At 37.9% G+C, this 22,467-nt stretch overlaps 2 protein-coding genes across 6 annotated transcripts in view; one reads left to right on the plus strand and one right to left on the minus strand.

Annotated features, from left to right (window-relative positions):
• The window catches only part of LOC123514669, an 84,237-nt gene extending 72,240 nt beyond the window's left edge, over positions 1 to 11,997 (minus strand). Inside the window, exons 1-2 of one of the 4 annotated variants that reach the window (XM_045272701.1) lie at positions 11,933 to 11,997; positions 8,449 to 8,878 (exon numbers count right to left, since the gene is read on the minus strand). In XM_045272701.1, the coding sequence (XP_045128636.1) occupies positions 8,449 to 8,614 (166 nt within the window). In that variant the 5' untranslated portion in view covers positions 8,615 to 8,878; positions 11,933 to 11,997. Of the gene's footprint in view, positions 1 to 8,448; positions 8,895 to 11,693 lie in introns of all 4 variants that reach the window. The other 3 variants (XM_045272700.1, XM_045272703.1, XM_045272704.1) reach the window with 3 other exon arrangements.
• A 684-nt stretch (positions 11,998 to 12,681) lies between these two features.
• Positions 12,682 to 22,467, plus strand: part of LOC123515165 (protein similar-like) — a 352,568-nt gene continuing 342,782 nt past the window's right edge. For both annotated transcript variants that reach the window (XM_045273663.1, XM_045273664.1), the window contains exon 1: positions 12,682 to 12,855. In XM_045273663.1, coding sequence (XP_045129598.1) covers positions 12,797 to 12,855 — 59 coding nt within the window. In that variant the 5' untranslated portion in view covers positions 12,682 to 12,796. The remainder of the gene's footprint in view (positions 12,856 to 22,467) is intronic.

Raw genomic sequence — 22,467 nt, forward strand, 5'->3', positions numbered from 1 at the left:
TTCCATGGTCCGACAAGTCTAAGGTCTGGTGGTTGCCGGATTTGGGAGGTTCAACCTGTATTTCAATAGTAGTTCACTGTCATTCTGTGCCATGGAGTCAAGATGATCCTCATGCCATGATAGTATATGAATACAAAGATATAATACCCATTATATCAGGCAGTAGAAGAGTGGAAATGCATATATTGTGGTGAAAGCAACACACAGGTTTAAAGGGTCACAAGGAGAACCAGCTGACACAGGCAGTAGAAGAGTGGAAAATGCATATATTGTGGTGAAAACAACACACAAGTTTAAAGGGTCACAAGGAGAACCAGCTGACACCAATTGGTGATGGACAATGTGAAGCCTCCTCCTCATCTGCTATGTTTTTCGTAGTATTCCATGCAAGATTTAATTTTGTGCTTCATAAAACAACCCTTTCTTGGTGGAAAAATTTGTAAAAAGCAAATAAAAATGTTGTTTTTTGGCTATTTAATGTATATACAAGACAGTAACACCTCCTCAACAGGTGGTGTTACCAACAACCTGCTAGCAACTTAGTTACCATGGCAACAATGTCTCTCTACACGTTGATAGATAACATTTCGTGACTGGAAGTTGCTTTGTTTGGTGTCAACTTTCTTGGATCCTGGTCCAGAGCATCTTAATGTGGTTCCCACCAGAAGCAACATGGGTGTGTGTGATGTCATTGAGTTGAGTTAACCAGCGTTAAATTTAATCCAATTTTGTGTTAAATGAGAGTTGACTAATAATATATATATATATATATATATATATATATATATATATATATATATATATATATATATATATATATATATATGAAAACATTTACTCCTGACCCATCAAAATATTTTTTTGTTAATGTAAGTGACGAGTCTTATAAGAAAGTTCACTAAATGTAGAAAAAGAGAGAGTCAGTGGACGAACTTGTTGGAAGGAGCAGAGTAAGAAGATAGAAAGAACATCAGGGAAGTGCTGATATAAAGGCAAAGCTTCCTGAACTACACATGACCTGACCCAACATGTACAATGGTTCATTTTATGATTGCATTTCCAGGAACATAATTCAGTCATACATCAGTACATCTTGGCCTTTTTTTTTTTCAGCTTCTTTCAATATTTTCTAGTGTCTCTTGTATCCCACGCCACAGTTAACAGTAACATCTGAAATACTGAGATGCTGGAAGATAGCAAAAGAACCAATATTAATAATGAATGAAAGGTTCAAGGTTATCAGGTAATGATGAAGAGTTGATGAGAAAAAAAAAAATAATAAATAAATAAGAATAAAAATAAATTAAAAGATTTTCATTTCTATTCTACTTAGCATAGCTATTAGAGAAACCTCACCACAAGTTACATAAGGGGTGAGCTCTATATAATGATTAGAAAAGACTCATGAATGGAAATAACAACTGGGAGGGAAGGGAAAAGAATAGTGGTACCTCAACATACGATTTTAATTCGTTCTGTGATGATTGTTGTATATAAAAAAAATTGTATATCAAATAAATTTTTTCCATAGAAATTACTGGAAATAGAATTAATTTGTTCTTGTGATATGAATTTATCCCTCCCTAAAAATAATTAACATGCTTTAAATACCAACTAACCAAATATAGATTTAATATAAAATAAATACAATGTTTATTGTATGCATGATATAAATTAACTTTATTGCCCAAAATAACAACTTAACCCACAAAACTCAGGACACATCGATAGACGTTCATCACGCAAGACTCGGGGCACGCCGATAGACATTTAGGCTTTTTACGGTTATATTTTGGCTATTTTCTTCCCGTTCTCTTTGCTTCTGAGCTGGCAACACTCATCAGGAGTAAACATATGCTCTACATCAGTGTCAAACACGAGGAATGGTAGGAGCGACAGTGATTTCACTGTGTCTGATTCCGCCAACTCTCCCACTTGCCTTACTTCTATACCTCGGGTCTCTCGTCATGTTACAGGGAGACAACTTTTGAATGAGAGTGGTATCATAACAGGCGACAGAGGAAGGAGAGAGAGAGAGAGAGAGAGAGAGAGAGAGAGAGAGAGAGAGAGAGAGAGAGAGAGAGAGAGAGAGAGAGAGAGAGAGAGAGAGAGAGAGAGGATACAAGGGGTCCATTTTCTCTCGCTCTAGCCAAGGCCGCTGAACCCGATCAGACGCAAGGCCATGTAAACCGATGATACTATGACATTTTGGTAACCATGACATCTAGAGACTTCTGGTTTTTTGCATTGCAAAGAAGAGTTGCTTGGGGGCAGAAAACCATTTCTACTCACTGGTTTATTGAATTTCTAAGTGTAATCAGTATGTGAATACAGGGTATTTTGTGTTTCTCGCCAAACTTTTACTTTTGGGACCCATGTTCACAGGGTGTTGAGTTCACAAAACTTAAGAAAAAATACACACTGCTGAGGAGCACAGACACATTCATACACAAAGGATGAACAACGATATACAACGCGGGCTGAATGTTCGGGTGGATGTGGGTAGCTGAGCAATCGCTGTGCCACCTACCGATGGCCATTCATATCTTAAAAATATTGTTGTATTTCAAGGCGTAAATTATATGAAATTTTTCATCGTATATAAAAAAAATAGTGTGTTGTGGCGATCATATCTCGAGGTATTACTGTTATGGAAACGACATACATTTAACTCCATGGAAGTTGTTTTTAGCAAAAGATTGAGTTGACAGCCTGCATAGCAATCCTGTTGTGAGATGTGAACATGTAGGTACCTGGTAATATGGCATTGGCAGTGACTGTGGGAGACTACAGGGGTAATATTCATAATATTTTCTTTCTTTTTATCATCATTCTACACATAATTCTAATGTAGTATTTTATATTTTAGTACATTTTCAAAGTCAAAGGATGTGTGAAAGCAGATTTACCAATCTTTTTTTAAACATATTTTATTTGAAATATTCATTACATTTCATAAAAAAAAAAGTGGAAAAATTTCTTTCTATTCATCATGAAAAGATAGATGCAATTTTAATTGTATGAAAGTGTGCCTTACCTTAATGAGGAATGGCATCACAATGTAAAGAATATAGTGAAGCTTACCCATGTCATGTCATGTTTTCTTTTGGTACATGCAATGTATAATGCATGGTCCCTTGGACAAATTCTTCCTGACTGGTGTCATTCTATGTGAATTACTGGTAAGTATAACGTATTATATATTGTTACCTTAAAAGTTGTTTTGTGGTGTAGTACAATCATCACTTTGTTAACATGTGCGAAGATGTCTGGGGTTTGATTTTAGAGCCTCTGTTGCCACCAACCACTGCCTCAATGCTAAGCCTTGGCCTCATAGGATGCAGATTTATTTCCTGAGACTTTTTTTGGAGAAAAGGTGTCTTATGAGCCATCAAATACAGCACATGCCAGAAAATCCCTGAAGTGATTTGCTGAGGCATGGGTGTGAGCTTGAGTCATTGGCTTATAAGAGGGTGTGACCTTGAGTCATTGGCTTATAAGAACATAAGAAAAGAGGGAAGCTGCAAGAGGCCACCAGGCCTATACGAGGCAGTCCCTGTGTGCTTAAGCTATCTTATTCCATCTATCATTCCCATCCATTAACATATCTAATCTTGTTTTAAAGCTCCCTATTGACTCAGCCCTGACTACATGAACACTGAGACCGTTCCACTCATCAACCACTCTGTTTGAAAACCAGTTTCTCCCCATTTCTTACCTAAACCTGAAATTTTCAAGTTTTAACCCATTATTTCTGGTTCTGTCCTCGCTACTAATCCTAAGAACTACATTCATGTCCCCTTTGTTAAAACCCTTATACCACTTAAATACAGGCAATCCCCGTTTAACGAAGGTTCACACAACGAAATTTCGCTACAACGAAGGTTTCATTTTGCTACCATCTGCTCGTTTAACGAACCCCAAACTCGCTTTAACGAAGTTTTATCCAGGTAATTTTTTCCAAGTTTGAAAGCCCGGCCATATCACGCAAACCGACAAGCTTTTGAATACACCAGGAGCTGCTGATACTAAGGCCTGCCTCAGGAGAAATCCTAGGACACCTGTAGAATCAAGATCAAGATCAAGCCTCTCGTGGACAAGACACGCACCACTCACTCCCCTTTTCAAAACATAACAGCGTCGTCTTCCCTCGTTCACCTTACCACCAAAACGCCCTGCAATGTGACCTAGCGTTCTTAAGAAGACCAAGAAGTCTCTTACTCTCGAAGTGAAGCTGGATATTATTCACAGACACGAGAGGTGAGAAAACCATAGCATTGCTCGCCATCATCTTGGACTCCATCTACTGTCTACTATTTTCAAGTCAGCAGACTCTATTAAGAAGGCTGGTGAGATTGTATTTTCCTTGCAAGCTAAAAGAACCACCTGAACTCGTGACTCTGCAATGGATAAAATGGAAAGCCTTGCAGAAATGTGGTACATAAGTTTTGTATGCGGTACCATGATGCGCCCTTTGTTTACATTCCACAGGTTGCCGGTTAGTGTCTTTCCTGTTTCACTCTCCCTCCCCTCATAAATTTAAGATCATCAACATTATAAAGTTACGTACATACATACATTAGTGTACATTATAATGACTTAAATTAAACTACCTAAATGTTTAACTTCATAATTTTTACTTTCATTAAACCTTTCACTGTACTATGATGCACTCTCACTATGTTTACTCTCAATAGAAGTTCAAGTAGGGTTAAACTTGTTATAAATGGTTCGCTTGACGAAGAGTTTTTTAGGAACATAACCCCTTTGTTAAGTGGGGGTTGCCTCTACTTCTATCAGGTCTCCTCTTAACCTACGTCTCTCTAAGGAATGCAAATTGAGTTTTTTCAGTCTCTCTTCATAGGGAACATCCCTCATCCCCTGTACCTTTTAAGTCATCCTCCAACAGAGCTATGTCCTTTCTGAATTGTGGGGACCAGAATTGTACTGCATAGTCAAGATCTGGCCTCAATACATTGCTTCCATGTACTGAGAGCGGAGCTAACTATGTCTCCTAAATCTTTCTCATACTTGGAACTTCCTACTCCTAGTGCCACGTTATCTATCGTGTACCTATTGCTTGGATTATCTCTACCTACGCTCAGTACCCTGCACTTGCTAATATTGAACTGCATTTGCCATCTATCTGTCTATTCTTTCATCCTATCCAAGTCAGCATGCAAAGCCTTGGCTTCCGAATCAGACCTAATTAATCTACCTATCTTTGTGTCATCTGCAAATTTTCTGATATCACTATTAATTCCACTATCCAAGTCATTGATATACATTAGAAATAATAATAGCCCTAAAACTGAGCCCTGTGGCACACCACTAACTATTTCTCCCCACTTGGAATTAAATCCATTAATTACTGCCCTCTGTCAACTGTCGTCTAACCACGCTTTAATCCAGCCTAATATTCTACCTTCTATACCGTGTGCTTTAACCTTTTTTAAGAGCCTCTGGTGAGGTACCTTGTCAAAGGCTTTACTGAAATCTAAATATAGAATGTCATAATTATCACCCTTATCTGCCGCCTCATAAACCTTACTATAAAAGCTCAACAAGTTTGTAAGACACGACTTCCCCTTCGTAAATCCATATTGTGTTTGATTTATCAAGCTGTGTTTGTCTAGGTGTTCCCTAATGTTTTTCACTATTATTGATTCCATTAATTTACCCACAATTGAAGTTAAGCTGACAGACTTGTAATTATACGTTAGGATTTTATCTCCTTTCTTAAATATGGGAACCACATTAGCTTCTCTCCACATTGTAGGTACCTCACCTGACTTCAGTGACATCCTAAAAAGTACCACTAGAGGCTCGCTGACGACTTCCTTGCATTTCTTTAGAACCCTTGGATATACTTCATCAGGTCCTGGTGACTTTAATTTCTTTAGTCTATCTATCTCCTGTTCTACCTTCGCCTTAGTTATATGAATATCTGTCAGCTTTTCACTATCCTCTGCTCTAAATATCTGTTTGCTATCTGTGATTTCCTGTGTGTTCTCCTGGGTGAAGACAGTTAAAAAATACTTGTTCATAATTCTACTAATCTCTTCTGCAGAACTAGCCATTTCCCCATTTGTTGTCCTTAAGGGACCTATGACTTGCTTTAAAAAATTATCCTGTATGACCTTAAGGAACTCATCTGCTTTCTTGTTACCCACCATCAAGCTCCAATCAACATTCCTATAGTTAAAATCCCCTACCACACATACCTTACTGTACCTGGCTGCTCTATAGTAAGCTATGTGTGGTAGGGGATTTTAACTATAGGAATGTTGATTGGAGCTTGATGGTGGATTATAATAATCAAAGGGTGTCCATGGACTCTTACTGTTATGGAAATAAATTGCACAAATTGCAATAATAATTTCTTACATCACACGAGTAGATGAACCTGAGGCTTGCTGCTGTAGCCAGTAACTCAAAACCAACTATGGTGGTGGTGTGCCAGAAGTAAGACACTCATTTCAAGCCCAAAATTTCTGGTTCTATCAAAAGCTATAAGCAAAATACTAAAAATATTTCTTAATACAGAATAAAAGAAAGGAGGCGGCTCCTAACACCTTACCCTTCAGTGGGTTTGAAATTGTCTACATCTATACTCCAGATATTGAAACTGATATACATTTAAGAAGAAAGCTAAATGTCTTCTACTTAAACCATGAAGAAGAATACAGAATAAAAACACTTGCCCAAGTCTATTTCTAAAGATCAGAAAAATCCAGCTTAAAATAATCTATTGAGTTGCCTTCTATGTAATGTCTTTAAAATCAATGTAGGCCAGCTAGTTCTGTATCTACCATTCTTGGATAATTGTATGACTTTCTTTGCCATGAGCACACACTTGAAGGAGTTCGAATAAAGTCATCCTAACAGACCAAATGCAAAACAAACTGATATGAAAAAGACAAAAGGAGTAAAAGACCATTATAAAATAATCTAATTAAATTCTTACAACCAGATCACATTCGGGACTAACACAGTTAAGAAGCAATATACATGTTTAATATTTTTGGACATTCTGTGCAAATAGGAAATGTTCTCTAACAAGCAGGCCTCTTCATGCTATAGCACCACAGACTAGTGCTGTGGTAGAAGATATGAGTATAGGACAGGATCACTTGGATTTAGAACACTTGGTACAGTGCCTAAGGATTTCTAGTCAACAAAGACAATGGCATGAGGAGACTGTCTGTCTGTCTGTCTTGACAGGAGCCATGTCAGAGATTTCTTGAATTGTGGGGTAGAGTGGTAACCATTAGCATGTTGAAAGTTCGCTTAAATTCCTCTAAGTCGGAAGGTAGCTAGTTATTTTGTATGTTATGAGGTTGTCAAGGAGTGTATCCTTTGCAAGACACTAAAGGTTAACATAATGACATGTTAACTACTAGTCATCTCAATTATGTATACCTATTTAAAATGTTTCAACATCACTAATGGTCAGTCAAGTGAAGAGGGATGGAGTCTAACTGAAGATAAAGTGGCTCATGCGTAAGTGCAAATTTACCTTCATAGTTTGATGATCCAACTTTAATTACAGAAACTTAACATAATCCATACAGTAAGATATAAGATGGTGTAGCTACAATTAGAGTGGAACCTCGGTTGTTGAACTTAATTTGTTACTAAATGCTATTAATTAAAAAACTGATGCTATTTCCCCTATAGGAATCACTGTAAAATGGGTTACTATTATGTTTCCAGACACCTGTCTACCTTGTCTTGGCAGCTTAAGACAGACACTCCCACTGCTAAGATGGCTGATTTACATCATCTCTCACTAAGAAATTATTTATCCAGGGAGGATGTATTGAATGAAATGGAACTCATTAGAAGATAGTGTTTAGACTGCAGGTATGCTTTTTGTCACCAGTCTAGTGAGGAAATACTTTCAGAGCGACACAGAGAGAAGCAATTGACTTGCCACCAAAATGAAGGTGATCATAACACTTAGACATCTTGCTGCTTGGAGAAGCTACTGGGAAAATGCAATTGTGTAGTGGTAATGGCATTGGGGATCACTGAGAGGGTCTGGCTCGGGATTGTTCAGGAGCATTGAAAACTGTTTGTGTACATCGAGGCATAAAATAATAAATGAATAATAAAATTTCAAAAACAAATAAAATAAATGAGCCTCACTAATCTTTCCTATATAGTCCCCTCTGGACTCTTTTTTCCTTAGTGAGTTAAAACATTGTTTGCAATCTAACTATACATTTCTTCTTAAATAATAAATGCATCCAGCCAATGAAGGATTTGTTTCCATAAGAAAAGTACTTCACTACCTCATCTATGCTTCATATTTACTTATCTCACTCTTCAGATTTATAGTTGCTTTTACATTCTTATCTCTAATACCTCTTCACTCATACATACATTTGTTACCCTCTTCCATTCCAGTAATGTACACCAGGAAGCTCACCAATATGTACTCACATTTCCGAACAGCCCTGGACCAGGCATGGATGATTGAATGATGGTGGTTCTTGTGCTGGAGACACCACCGAGACAATGACTGGATATCCTCCGAAGTCTCCCGCACCACAGATAGCCGCTTCTCCAGGGAGCGGGAGTCCATCTTGGGTTCCTTAACTTTACTCATTTGGCCTATGCACTCTGCTCTTGTACTTCTTTATGTATCACACCACTGAATTTCTCTGCACTTTCATTTCTTCACATCTTTCACATGTGAACATGCATTCTTCACATTTTGAAATGACTGCCACTGACTTTCAGAGAATCTATGAATTACACCATGTTGCCACACTTCAAAATTTTAGCAATTATATCTTTTTAATTCACTATGCAATATCAATATTCATCATAGAAAAACAAAGGTTTCTGAGCCAATGTCCATAATGTTCATCTGAAAAGCATCAATTCTACAGCAAAATGACTTTGTCCCAATAACAGATCAGCCAGGATTGATACATTTACCAACAATACCTTTCCTAATGGGTTTTATTTTCCTCTAAATGTCCATTATTTCCCTTTGCTTTTTTAATGTTTTTGTAAAAAGTTCTAGTCAGTTGAGAATATATATTTCTCTCAAGAAATAATGTAGCACTCATAAGCAGAAGTAATCAACATTTCTATCTACCTATATACAAGACCTGCAATCCTACACAGGATGGCCATAACAAAGCACCATAAAGTCTCACACACACATACACATACAATAATGAGCAGTGTGGCCAGGCTGTATCTTCCCATGGCCTGCAATGAAAAGCATTGTTCACTGACTTTTGTCGCTTGACAGGTGCAAGCAGCTTGTTGTCTAACATAGACAATGCATGTAAATTTTGCTAGCATCAATCACTTGGGATGTGATTGGTTTGCTAAAGCAAGCCCAAAAGGCTGTGGCAACACATCCCACGGTCAGTAGTAATTACCATTGATCATGATTTTTTTTTTCTTATGTTATGGCCTAGCTATAGCACCTGTAGGCATACTTGAAGAGTATATGTGGGAAGTGCTGTTCAGTTTCCGCCATTAGTGGGGAAGGCAATTTTACTTAAACTGGTTCCCATATTAGGGCCCATATCACCACCCAAGCGCATCTTTGGTGTAACCACCTAGAACCTGGGAATCATGGTAAAAAATAGCATAGCATAGCTTCAAAGCGGCAGGTGGTGGGATTCAAACCTACACGTGAACGTCCGCCCGATCCCACGCTCACCACCTTATCCACTACCCAACTGCCTCAAACGATAGTTTTAACAAAACCTTGAATTACTTTCTATTAAAACTCTTCACTGTATCTGTCCTATTGCATACAAACTATAGGTCAATAGTTTCACTTTAAGGAAGATTAGTTAATGAATGTTGACATTCAAGCTTGCCATAAAATAATCCTTAACTGACAAATCACTTATACATTCCCTTAAATGAAACTAATTAGGTACTGACAGTATACTTATCCCTAGTAATAAGAAAAATTCTAGATTTAAGAACTTTAGAATATTGTCATCACAAGTGGCTGCAGTAGGGCAGAGAATTATGTATGAAGAATAAAATAGGCTGCAGCCACCACTCACCCACCGTCAGTGGGTATGAGTGAATGAACAAACACAAAACCTGTAAAGCAACCTTTACTGAATCTACACACTTGTACTGATGGTGGAAATACAAGGCATAGGAGTTATGGCTAGCTGTCAAAGGGTAATGAAGCAGTAATGATGATGAGACAAGAATTGGGCACTGTGGTTTACTCAGATCCACTGTTACTAGGTAATTACAAAGCCCCTTCCTGATGCAGAACATGAAACACTCGTTGCTATCTAGCATTCCCATTAAAATGAGTAAAAATCAGCAACTGTCATACCACTGTAATGCTGAAATTTGGTGTACTAATATTCTAAAAACCACCACTATCACTGCCTTAATATTGGTAATTTGGCATTTAATACTGATTACATATGGAACTCAAAACTTGCTGAATGGTCAATGTAAATAGTTAATGGACACTGTTGAGACCACCATTACTACTCAAACCTGTAGTTCATTAATATGATGTGGCTTCTCATAATGATTAACAAAGTAAAGTGACGTAAGTTAAGAATATAATACCGAGACATTACCGGCAACAAAATGTGGTCCAATAGAACCCTTCTGACCAATAGTGTTGTTATATTATACTAGTAGCTAGGTTAGGTTAGTTTTGGTAATCATATTTTCATTCCTACGTCATGTCAGCCAGATAATCTTATCAATAGCACCTCCTAATGAAGCAGTAAATTACTAACATTTAGTGATGAAGTAGTTTATGCCCAACAAGTTTTTTGTGGTTTTATTTGGTGGCTGGCCTTAGTGTGTCCTACACAGGCTCTCAAAGTTTGGCAGGTGTCTCAAAAAAGCTAAGTCTGGGTGGCCACAGTCCCACTCCCTGCTAGATGCTTATGTTAGGTTTGGCTAGGTTAGGGTAAAGACCCTAGGGAGGTCTGGGAGGCAAAGCCCCCTCGCTAGTCTAGGATGGGGTATCTGGAGAGATGCAGATCCCCCTGCTAGATGTTTAGGTTAGGGTAAAGATCCTAAGGGGAGCTAGGGGTGCAGTCCCCAGCGAGTCAAGGAGGGAACAGCCATCCCCTCTGCTAGAAGACATTTAGGTTAGGTTAAGGTAAAGACCCAAGGAGGGGATTCAAGGGGACACAACTCCCCAGCTAGTTTAGGCTAAGGGGTCTGTAGACTTTTTTGTGGGAGCAAATTTTGCTAAACTTCTCCCCCCCCACACAAAAAAAGATTCCCCACGTGCTCCCAAGCATGTTGAGAGTGAAGAGGGTTATTAAATAATACTTAAGGAGGTGCTATACTGGTAAGATTTACCTGTCAGCCAAGTGAAGAAGCTGCGAACGGGATGCCGAGAAATAAGGCGAGCTGGAAGGACCACTATATTAAGAGGGTGTCAAACATTTCGCCGGAATGTGACATACACCGAACACAACTTTGATAATTTGTCAAGAGTTGCATTTGCCATTAACCAATAAAATTGAAGTAAGTACTATCATTTCCAGCAGAGGGCTACATTAGAATAGGCTAGGTTTACATTCAAAATTAATTTCACTGCTAATCTTACCAGTGACCATTAGTTCACGATTTTTGAAATAGAATAACTTGATCCAGACGTACAATCTCGACGAAAATAGATCAAGGTTGATTCAATAATCCCTGTACTTCATAGTTACTTATGTGTCTTGGTTGGAAGATGTAGTAGTGACGGGTAAGGGAGAGAACGCCTCCATCAGGTAAGGAATCAAGGTGTACCAAATACAGACGCTACGTAGCCGCCACAGAAGCTACCCATCACAACTCCCCATTCTGGCACTACACCATGGCTTTCCGCGTCCATACATGCACCAGAATGTTCTACGGCATGCCCGGAATACGGTGCAGTAGGTAATGTGCCACGACAAATCACACTAACACAGTCATGAGCGGGAGTGTAATGCTAGAGGCTCGTCACGGAGATGCAATACAAACATGGAGGACCTACAGCCAGCCAGCTTCAGCCAGCCACCCCGGCCACTTTGCCAGACTCCATACCTCACTGATATACACCTATTTACACAATATTAGTATCCAGATAAATCAGGGATTGAATTTGTATTAAATAATGGATGAAAAATAAAATGTTTTAAAGTTGAGTTAAATCAGATGGACTCAATAACCCCGTACCTACCTAGATAGGTACATGTCATGAGATTTATGGGATGTTCCATTGTATAATTACGTATCTAGAAGTAATATTCTTTCATATAGGTTGTGACTGAAAGTGAAAATAAAAGTACCGTAGGAATAACTATTGAATCACAACAAAAGGTGATTTTCTAAGATTCAGCTAATGCTTTAATCCAATGCAGCTATTTTGTCTAAATTTTCATGAGTTTTGATTACATAAAATAAGCAGGATTATTGGTAATGGAACAATCTATAAAGAATGTAGAATATTATTAAAGAAAAATCAAGGCAATGTTATGGTAGCGAAATCAGACATAACTCATGTAAGTCTTTATAAAATAATTATAAAGTAAAAAAAGTGAGTACTAAGATAAGAACATCAAAAATAATAAATATGAAATAAAAGAATAGATATAAATAAAAGAAAACTATATTTTGTCAGAGGGTGTGATGATTGTGATGTAACAGAGAAGCGGCGGGCGTGACGTCACAACAAAACATTAGCGAGGTGGAAGTAGCGTCGGGAAGTGATTTTGTCTTGTTGGACTTGTTTACCTCCTGTCATAGGAAGTGATTCACATCCAGAGGGCCACCTAAGAGGTCTTCCAGGATGCCTCAGGGCAAGCGAAAACAGCGGGAATCTCGAACCGCGGTCAGAGAGAAGCGAAGGTAAGCCAGACATGGCCAGGTGACAGGCAGGCGGGACTGTCACCTTCCAGACGTGCTTTCATACCCTCCACCACCGTCTATCTTCACACTGAATATGTACACGTGCACATCTTGGTGCTCTGGGTGAGTGCAGGTGAGGTGGAAAGGGCACAGTGGGCGTCCTGTCTAGAGTGCCTTGAGCGTGGACATGTCGCTCAATGTGGTGTGTCTGGAGGCTCGCGCTGCCCCCGTGCAGGCCTGTGTCAGGGCCACTGCTGTCCTCACTCCCTCAGTGACTTGCTGTACCCGATGAGACCCAACACAAGTTCAGTTGGGATGATTGAGAAACATCATTAGGTTTAAGAAAACATTTAGTTGCAGACTGCGTGTCGAAAGCTAAAGAGAACTTTTTGAATTACATCGTCATAAATAGTAATATCTTTAAAGAAGTTGAGAAAAGTGCATAGAAATTAGGTAGATGTGTAGGATTATGTGCATATCTAGGAATGTGACTCACATTGTCCTATAACAGCAAAAAGTCTTGTAATATATATATATATATATATATATATATATATATATATATATATATATATATATATATATAGATAGATAGATAGATAGATAGATAGTTAGCTGTAATATCATTGTCAAAATACTATATATATATATATATATATATATATATATATATATATATATATATATATATATATATATATATATATATATATAGATAGATAGTTAGCTGTAATATCATTGTCAAAATACTATGGGGCTTCAAGGAAGTTTAGCCATATGTTAACTTTAAATCATATTAGGTTAATGTTCAGAGTGGTTAAAGATGTTACTGTTGGCATTAGGATGCAAGATGTGGCAGAAAGTTTACAGAAGTTATATCATAGTGGGAATTAGGATTTGTAATTTACCAAGCTACAGAATCAAGATGGCTTAATCATAGTATCTTACATTTTTGACAAATATAAAAAAAAAGGAAGAATAATTGGTTTGAAACCATAATTAATTAGATTCTATAAAAGAAGCATTCTTACAAATTATTTAGCATGGTTTTAAGTCATATTAAGGAAAGTTGATTTCATGTATAATGGTATATATATTACATGTACTGCAGCTCATTTTCAAGGAACATTATAACTAAGCAAGTCTTCCATGACATAAATTTTATGGATGAGAGCTAGAAGGGCCAATATAAAAAAATGGCCTATTGTAGATGAGCACACCACTAGACTAGAAATTCATCAGTCTATCAGTGCTATAATGGGCAATGTCATCCACATGTCCAGGGAGCTACACTAGCGCTCATTTGCTATAATTACATGATTCTTTAATAAAGGATGCAATATTTCAAATGAGTCTTTCTCGAAACTTGGATTTTTTACATTGACCCTGCTAGTTTTCAGCCCTAGAATTGTATTGGCTTTGTACCAACATTGTACATTAGCAAGTGCCCCTTGGCAATGGTTGTGAGAGGTACCACAAGTTACTTACAACTGTGTGATGATAAATCTAATGGATGTCACAAATAGCTACTTATTATGTTTGATAGAAATATTACTGTATTTTGTATAATATTATATTTTGATTTATATATAGGTATATATAATACTATATTTTATATGATAATATTCACCTGCTATTGATATATCAGAAGTCTTAGCTTTTCTAGTGACAAGTGGACAAGTCATTAGTTTTTTTCCCTATTCTGCCATATATCATTGCTTGTTGAACACCCTGTCTTTTACCTTTCTCCTTCCTGTATAACTTGTTTTCTTACCTTAATGGGCTTTCTCATCCTTACCAGCATGGGCAACTCTGCTGGTATTCCAGATCTTAGAAACAAAAATATTCGTGACAAAGCCAAAAAATACTACAAACTTTCCAACTTTTTTCTGTCTTGATGGTGGACAATGCATAATGTATCTTCTATTTGATTTAGCTAACTTCTGTATACTTTATATAGACAATTTATGTATGCTCTATATAGACCTATTCTCAGTTATTCCGCATATAAAAGCCTCGCCAAGAAAACAAACTTTACTGTTTCATTCATTCCACAGAGAGTGTAACATGGCTATTACAATCTTGCTACAATTCTTATTTTACAACATTTTATTAATGTCTTTAGAATATCATTGTATCCTGAATCAAAATTCAGTAACCCTGCTATTATGTCTTTGACTGATGCTAAAGTCTTCTTGGAAACGTGTTCTTCAGTTGTTCATTTGCCAGAATTTTAGTTTTGTGGTCTTCCTTTAATTCTTTACATTTTTCCTTTACACATTGTATCTTATAAAGCAAATCATCACATAGGAGAGAGAGAGAGAGAGAGAGAGAGAGAGAGAGAGAGAGAGAGAGAGAGAGAGAGCAGCAGGACTTCAACAGAATAGATAAGAAAGAGCACACCAGGAATGTAGAGAGAGAGAGAGAGAGAGAGAGAGAGAGAGAGAGAGAGAGAGAAAGAGGAAGTGAAGATAAAGAGATGAACATGGGGTGGGGTTGAGAATGAAAGTGTGGCTTAACTGACATATCATATGATATTTACTTATTAAAATTCCTTGAGTCCACATGTGGCTTTATTTGAAAATAAGGATAGGAAGGCTGCTGTTTCTAGTTAGGAGGCATCTGCATATATACATAAGAAATATAGAAGTCAAGCTTGACTTGTTCATTTCCTGTTCATTTCTAGTTAACACAGACTTTGTCCATCTAGGGCAAGGGTTCTCAACCTGGGGCTTTGCAAACATGCAGGGATTCACAAGATTTCCAGGGGTACTTAGATGGCTGATCTAATAATATTGAATTACAGTATCAGTCATTAAATTAACATTCTGTTCGGTTTCAAATTACTGGAGATTTGGGGAGATGATCTCAGAACTCAGGGGGTCCTCAGCTAGAAAAATATTGAGAATCCCCTGATCTAGAATCTAAACCAACTTGTACCAACATGATTTAAACAAAATAATATTTCAGACCTTTTGTTTTATTCTAAACTGGTTTTTAATTGGTTATTTTAAACAGATTTAAATATAGATGTAAGAAACAAACTTAAAAGTAAATAAAATATCCCAAAAAAAACAATAGCCCTCTCCCCAAAAAAAACTCAATAAAACCTAAAAAGTAACCTACTGAGTTGAATTAAAGAAATTACAATGCTGCTACTGAGGTGTTTGGATGATTATTGAGCCTCATTACATAAATTATGTTAGTATTGTGTATTGGAGGCAAGAGGCTGCAGCTTTCATAAACCTTTGGCAGTGTATAAATATTATTTAATTCTTTTCCTTTCTCTCTTTTTCATGAAGATAGAAAACAAAATGACCTATGCTTTCCTTAGCTACTGTTCCACTGCATTCAGTCCCCTGCCTTATTTTATTGCTTCTTTTTCACCAGTGTTTTGATCATCAATGTTCTTGATTTATTCCGATATCCTACACAGCATTTGAGGGATTTTTCTCTGTCATCTGATTACTTTTTTTTTATTTATTTGTTTTTTTATTTTTTTTATTTTACATGTTTTGATAGTTCTTCATTAATCTTCTTGTGTGTTTGGTGTATTGTAACACTGCCTTAATTGAACACCATTGTTTTCTGCCTTATTATGTATGTATGTTACTCTAAATTAGTGGTTCCCAAACCTTTACTGAGCGAGTACCACTTGGAGGTCCCATACAGTTTCCACGTACCACATGGGTTCCAGGAAAACTCAGTTCTAGCAAATATTAATTTATTCTTAAGTAGGACATACAAATGAACTAACAACAAAGAACATAAATAATTTTAATACGAGGAATGCATCTGTTTCTTCTCTACTGGCTGATCAATGCCAGATTATTTTGTGTAAGACAATAGTAATTTTTCTGAGAAATGGATGAATTTAATTTAAGTAAAAATTGTGTATGATCCCGAAAGTGCTCATTTACAACCTAGAAGGCCAGGTTGGGAACCATTGCTCTAAGTTATCTAATATGCATCAGGTGTCAGTGTTTTAATGTATATTCTCATCTTTTCTAGGTAAGTGTTTGAGTCAAGCAGTATGTGAGAAAACAGGAGGAAGTGAGGTTGCTCCTTGTGTTGACTGGTGGTGGTTTGGGTGAGGAACACAGCATTAACTCTTCGACTGCTGCAGATGGTATGACATTTGTTGCTTTACGTGAGTAGTCCCAGAAGATTTTACTGATAAAAGAAATATAAAATTATAGGTTTAAAGCTTTGAAGGACTGGATCACTCCTTTAGTTGTTGCTAGATTATTCTTCAAAAATATATTCTTAACTTACCTTTATTTCAAAGTGAAATGTGTAACATCTTGTTAAGTTGCAGATTTGTAAACTTTTATTTTCATAAGCAAAACTTGATTAGGCTTTTATCACTCATGGCATAAAGTAGTAAAAGTTTAATTCCTTAGAGAAATTTTGAAACTCTTCAGTTGACATTGAAAATTAAAGTAAATTTAAAGGTCTAATCATCTTCCTCCTTTTTTTTTGCCTCCTCAAAATGCTGACCTCTCTCTTGTACCACCTCTTTGACTCTTACCTTCTAACTCTCTAGTTCTCATCTTCCTCATAATCTCTACTTTCTATCTCATTGCTTATAAACTTCAACCACCTGCACTTAATTCCTTCACCTTTCCACTTACTACTGCCATCTTCCTTGTAACTTTCAGGTCTTAAAAGTAAGACATTTATTCCGTTCTTCATCTTTTCTACTTGGAAAATCATTTTGGAGAAGTATTATACTGTACATAGTTACTTTCTAAATGTTGAAGAAGAACTTTATAAGAATCTCTCAGGCAGTAATTGGCAAAGACAATTTTTAGTTTATTATATCATTACTAAGTTTTTTAGTGGTCTGATTTTTTGGTAATCTTGACTTGATTATATTAAGAAGGAAGCAACATTTATCTTTATTTAATAACCTACATGGTTTATTAACATGGGTTTGCTGAGTAGTGTAACTCATCACAAACAACCTTTTGGGATTGTTTCTGTTTTATAGCAGTGGGTAGAGAGAACACAGCCTGGCCGCACACTTAGTACCATTGCCACCACTACTGTTTGCTTACCAGAATTTTACACCATGATGGATGAATTACTAAAAAAATGTTAACTGACAACAACAATAATAGTAATGATAATAATGATAATAAAACTTGGTATGTAGAACAATTTTTTTTATTAGAAATGTCTTAAAACAATATATGAAATAATTAAATGCAGATCCACCAGTGTTATCAGCTTCACAAAATAGAGCACATTAAAAGGAAAAATAATAAAGCAATTGTACTTGATGAATTTAACCTAATAGATAAATACTTTCAAGCTTGTCATTACAGATTTTTTTTAACTACGTATATAAAATTGACAGACTAGAGAGAGAGAGAGAGAGAGAGAGAGAGAGAGAGAGCGAGCGCGGGGATGGGGAGGACAATATAATTTGGTTACCCCTGAAAAAAGACAGTGTAGTACAATTTTCTATGAGCACTGTACACAACACGCTGGGAAGGTGAGGGACGTAGAGTTTGTTTCGTCACCTGTCTGAGGAAGAGGTGGAATGGTGGATGAATGTGACAGCGAGGTTATAGTAGGCAGGAAGGGGATGAAAGCTAGGGAAGATTAACGCTTTTTATATTCATTTATTTATTGTTTATTACTGATGACACTGTACTTTCTATCACTCAGGAATGTAAGAGATAAACTAGGATGGAAAAGCTGGCTAGAACGGAGGCAAAAAGAGAATAGCTGGTTATTTTCGTATAATTTTAAACTGTCTGGTGTTTAGCAAGTGTTAATATTAGCCACAAATCTCACTTGAGACATTGCTTATTCTTGTAAAGCCATTTGTAAACTTGATAGACACTTGGTAATTCTTTTAATCCTCTTCCTTTCCTCGTTGGTGCTTGTAGAGTTTTTACAGTGAAGGATATTACAATGAAAGTACTAAGAAACGTGCAATTCTTTTAATCCTTTCCTTGCTCGTTGGTGCTTGTAGAGGTCTTGTATTGTTGGATATACAATAAAAGTAAGAAGAGACGTGCGAAATAATAAAAAAAAGGTAGATATCGCTAAAGATATTCAAAGTAAAGCAAGATACGATAGCCTGGCTTTGAGAGGTCTTGGTAGGTAGAGATATGAAAAGATTAAGCTGGGATGGCTTTGAAAACGCTCTCTCGGACCTGCTTGGGGGACTGGCATCTAACTTGGTCTTTTTGTTAAGTCATTTTGTTGCCCTTGGCTAGATTTCCCCTCTTACATTAAAAGAAAGAAAGAAATATAATGCGTTTGGTAAATCAGTGGAGTAAGACAAGAGGGCTTTGTCATGTAGTGGAGTCGTGGAAGATGGTGATGTGACAAGGGGAGACTGATAAGAGATAACTGAGAACGGATGACTGCCTGTGTGCGAGAGAAGAGTGAAATACAAACAAAAGAGGTGTGGATAACTTATCCAGGATAAGAAGGCTGTGTCATGTAGTGGAGTCGTGGAAGATGGTGATGTGACAAGAGGAGACTGATGCAGATAACAGAACGGATTAGGAAGGAAGAATGAAATATAAAAGAACGTAGACTTGTGGTGTTAGGTTCAGGAGAAAGGAAAGGTGCGTGCGAGCAGAGTGGAAGGGAGGTGGAGGTATTCAGGGCTCTTTACGGTAACCAGTTTGACTTGTTATGTCAGTATTTACTCCTCCCACCCGACTCTCATTAGCTTTCACACCGTCTCTCACTCTCGTACTCTCATTCACTCTTATCCACCTTCATCTTTCATTTTATTCTTTCTTACCTTTTCCTTCACTTGCTCTTATCCCTCTCACACTCTCCTTTCTTCCTCATCCCTCATCTCTGTTCTTCTTAAACACTAATTTCTTCACACTCACACGTCACACTACCCCTCCTCCTCTTCTTCTTCCTCCATCCCTCCACGGACCTTCCTTTCTCTCTCCCTCATTGCCTTAATTCTGCTTGCGTACGTACTCCGTCTCTCTCTCTCTCTCTCTCTCTCTCTCTCTCTCTCTCTCTCTCTCTCTCTCTCTCTCTCTCTCTCTCTCTCTCTCTCTCTTTTTCTTTTCTTCTCTTCTCTTCTCTTCTCTCTATCTTTCTCCTTTCTACACATTTCATCATCATATTTTCTTACTCCTTTCTTCCTTTTCCTCTTCCTCCTCCTCCTCCTCCTCCTCCTCCTCCTCCTCCTCCTCCTCACTGGAAATTCCTCTCTGTATGATATATTCGTCATTTTATAACCACTATCAGTCTCTTATTAGTGGTGGTGGTGGTGGTGAAATAATAAGATTCGATGGAAAAGACAAATGATAGACAGATTATTGGATTAGGCAGTGAATGTTAGCCACTGAGAGAGAGAGAGAGAGAGAGAGAGAGAGAGAGAGAGAGAGAGATTGTGATATATTTTTTAAGGGGAGGAAGAAAGTCGAGTGTTGATTAGCTTATTAGTACGGAAATGAAGTGATAAAAGAAAACGGGGTCTTGAATTACTGTGAGGGTGACTATGATAAAAAAATGGAAAATAGAAAAAATAAAACTGAATGATTATGAACCTAAGCGTAGATAGGAAAGAAAAATGAAGCGCTGAAATGTTTTAGAGTAGCTTTAGACTGTCTCCCTTCCTCCCCCCTACACACACACACACACACACACACACACACACACACACACACACACACACACACACACACACACACACACACACGGCCCGGTAGCTCAGTGGTTAGAGCACTGGCTTCACAAGCCAGAGGACCGGAGTTCGATTCCCCCGGCCGGGTGGAGATATTTGGATGTGTCTCCTTTCACGTGTAGCCCCTGTTCATCTAGCAGTGAGTAGGTACGGGATGTAAATCGAGGAGTTGTGACCTTGTTGTCCCGGTGTGTGGTGTGTGCCTGGTCTCAGACCTATCCGAAGATCGGAAATAATGAGCTCTGAGCTCGTTCCGTAGGGTAACGTCTGGCTGTCTCGTCAGAGACTGCAGGAGATCAAACAGTGAATTACACACACACACACACACACACACACACACACACACACACACACACACACACACACACACACACACTCACGAAACAATTAGCTACGTGTTGCAAAAGGCGTAGTGTGGCTTGGAAGTCTGTTTTGTGTAGCCATTACCTCGGGATTTGTTAGAAGTGGACCATGGCCGGGAACTTGACTGAAAGAAAAGGAAAGAAAAAAAACTAAGTAAAAAGACCAGTTAATTTTGATTCATAAAGATAAGAGAGAGAGAGAGAGAGAGAGAGAGAGAGAGAGTCATAAGAAGTAGATCAATTTATTTAATGGGATGGCCTGTGGTAAAAAAGTATCGGGTTATGGAAAGAGAATATATAATCAGTGTTCTTGTTTGTTTCTGTTATGTTATTTTTGCTAAGTAACAGTTCGCAGATTACATTACTATATCATTATTATTATACTCGTGTTGATTTTGGAGAAAGAGAGAGAGAGAGAGAGAGAGAGAGAGAGAGAGAGAGAGTGTAATTAAAAAGAAAAAGAAAAAAAATGGTAAGCACTATTCCAATAAGTTTTTATTGAGAGTGACCAATTTAGATGACTTAAATCATCATCACAGCTTGAAGAAAACAACAACAACAGAAACGCAAGGTACAGAAAGTTGAAATTCATACAAAACAAGACTATGGTGACATTATCAAATGTATATATTCGATGCAGCTTCCAGGAGGAGGTTGGACGATTGAGGCACTGGTGCGGGTGTCGTGTAGCAAAGCCCAGTGGCGCTCATGACCCTTACTGATGCAGCGGGTGTCGTGTAGCTCGCTCAGGACACCATCCATTGGCCAGGGGGAGCGAGGGTGGCGGTGGCAACATCCACGCCACACGAGGCCCTAGGGACAGAGAGAGAAAGAGAGTAGTGATTCAGTTAAGGTATTCGGACTACGTAAAAATGCTACTTCTCCCAGTGAAAATTTGCTGTAATCTTGGATAGTACTTGCAATCTTTCGGTCTCGAGCCTAACGCTATATATATATAAACTATGGAGCCAGAGAGAGAGAGAGAGAGAGAGAGAGAGAGAGAGAGAGAGAGAGAGAGAGGGGGATCAATTAATGCAGTAAGTGTTTTGGCCAAGGCAGCGTGCTTTTTATTTATTAGTGGAGTATTGATTCCGCATATTTTAGTGTGGTGGAATTTCCCGGGAGTCGCCTCGCCTCACACACTGGTCCATATTCTGAAACATTTCTGCGCCGCACCTCCGCTACGTTTCAACGGCGCTAGTTGAAGCTACACGGCTTTTTAAGAATGTGTCAGATTAACAAGACTTCTACATTATTAACACGAGAAACACCCTTAGAAACCTGGCTAATCATCTCTGTGGCCTTTGAAAATAGTCGTGGTGAGAATGCAGAGTTTCAGAATGCCGGCGATAGTTACTGGAGCTTACTGGAGTTGGACAATAGCTAGGGAAATATTTATGTCTTGCGTAGGGTGAGGAGTGGTGTGATGTAGGTTGATGTCGAGGGATGGGCGGTGTAGTGGTGAGGTTGGAGGTGTTCTTGTCGTATATATAACACACACAAGCTCCACCATCACCACAACAACACCAGCAGTAGCAAACAGTAATGCTCGTACACTTATAACATCAGTAG

This window comes from Portunus trituberculatus, chromosome 38 (genome assembly GCF_017591435.1).
Source record: "Portunus trituberculatus isolate SZX2019 chromosome 38, ASM1759143v1, whole genome shotgun sequence".
NCBI lineage: Eukaryota > Metazoa > Arthropoda > Malacostraca > Decapoda > Portunidae > Portunus > Portunus trituberculatus.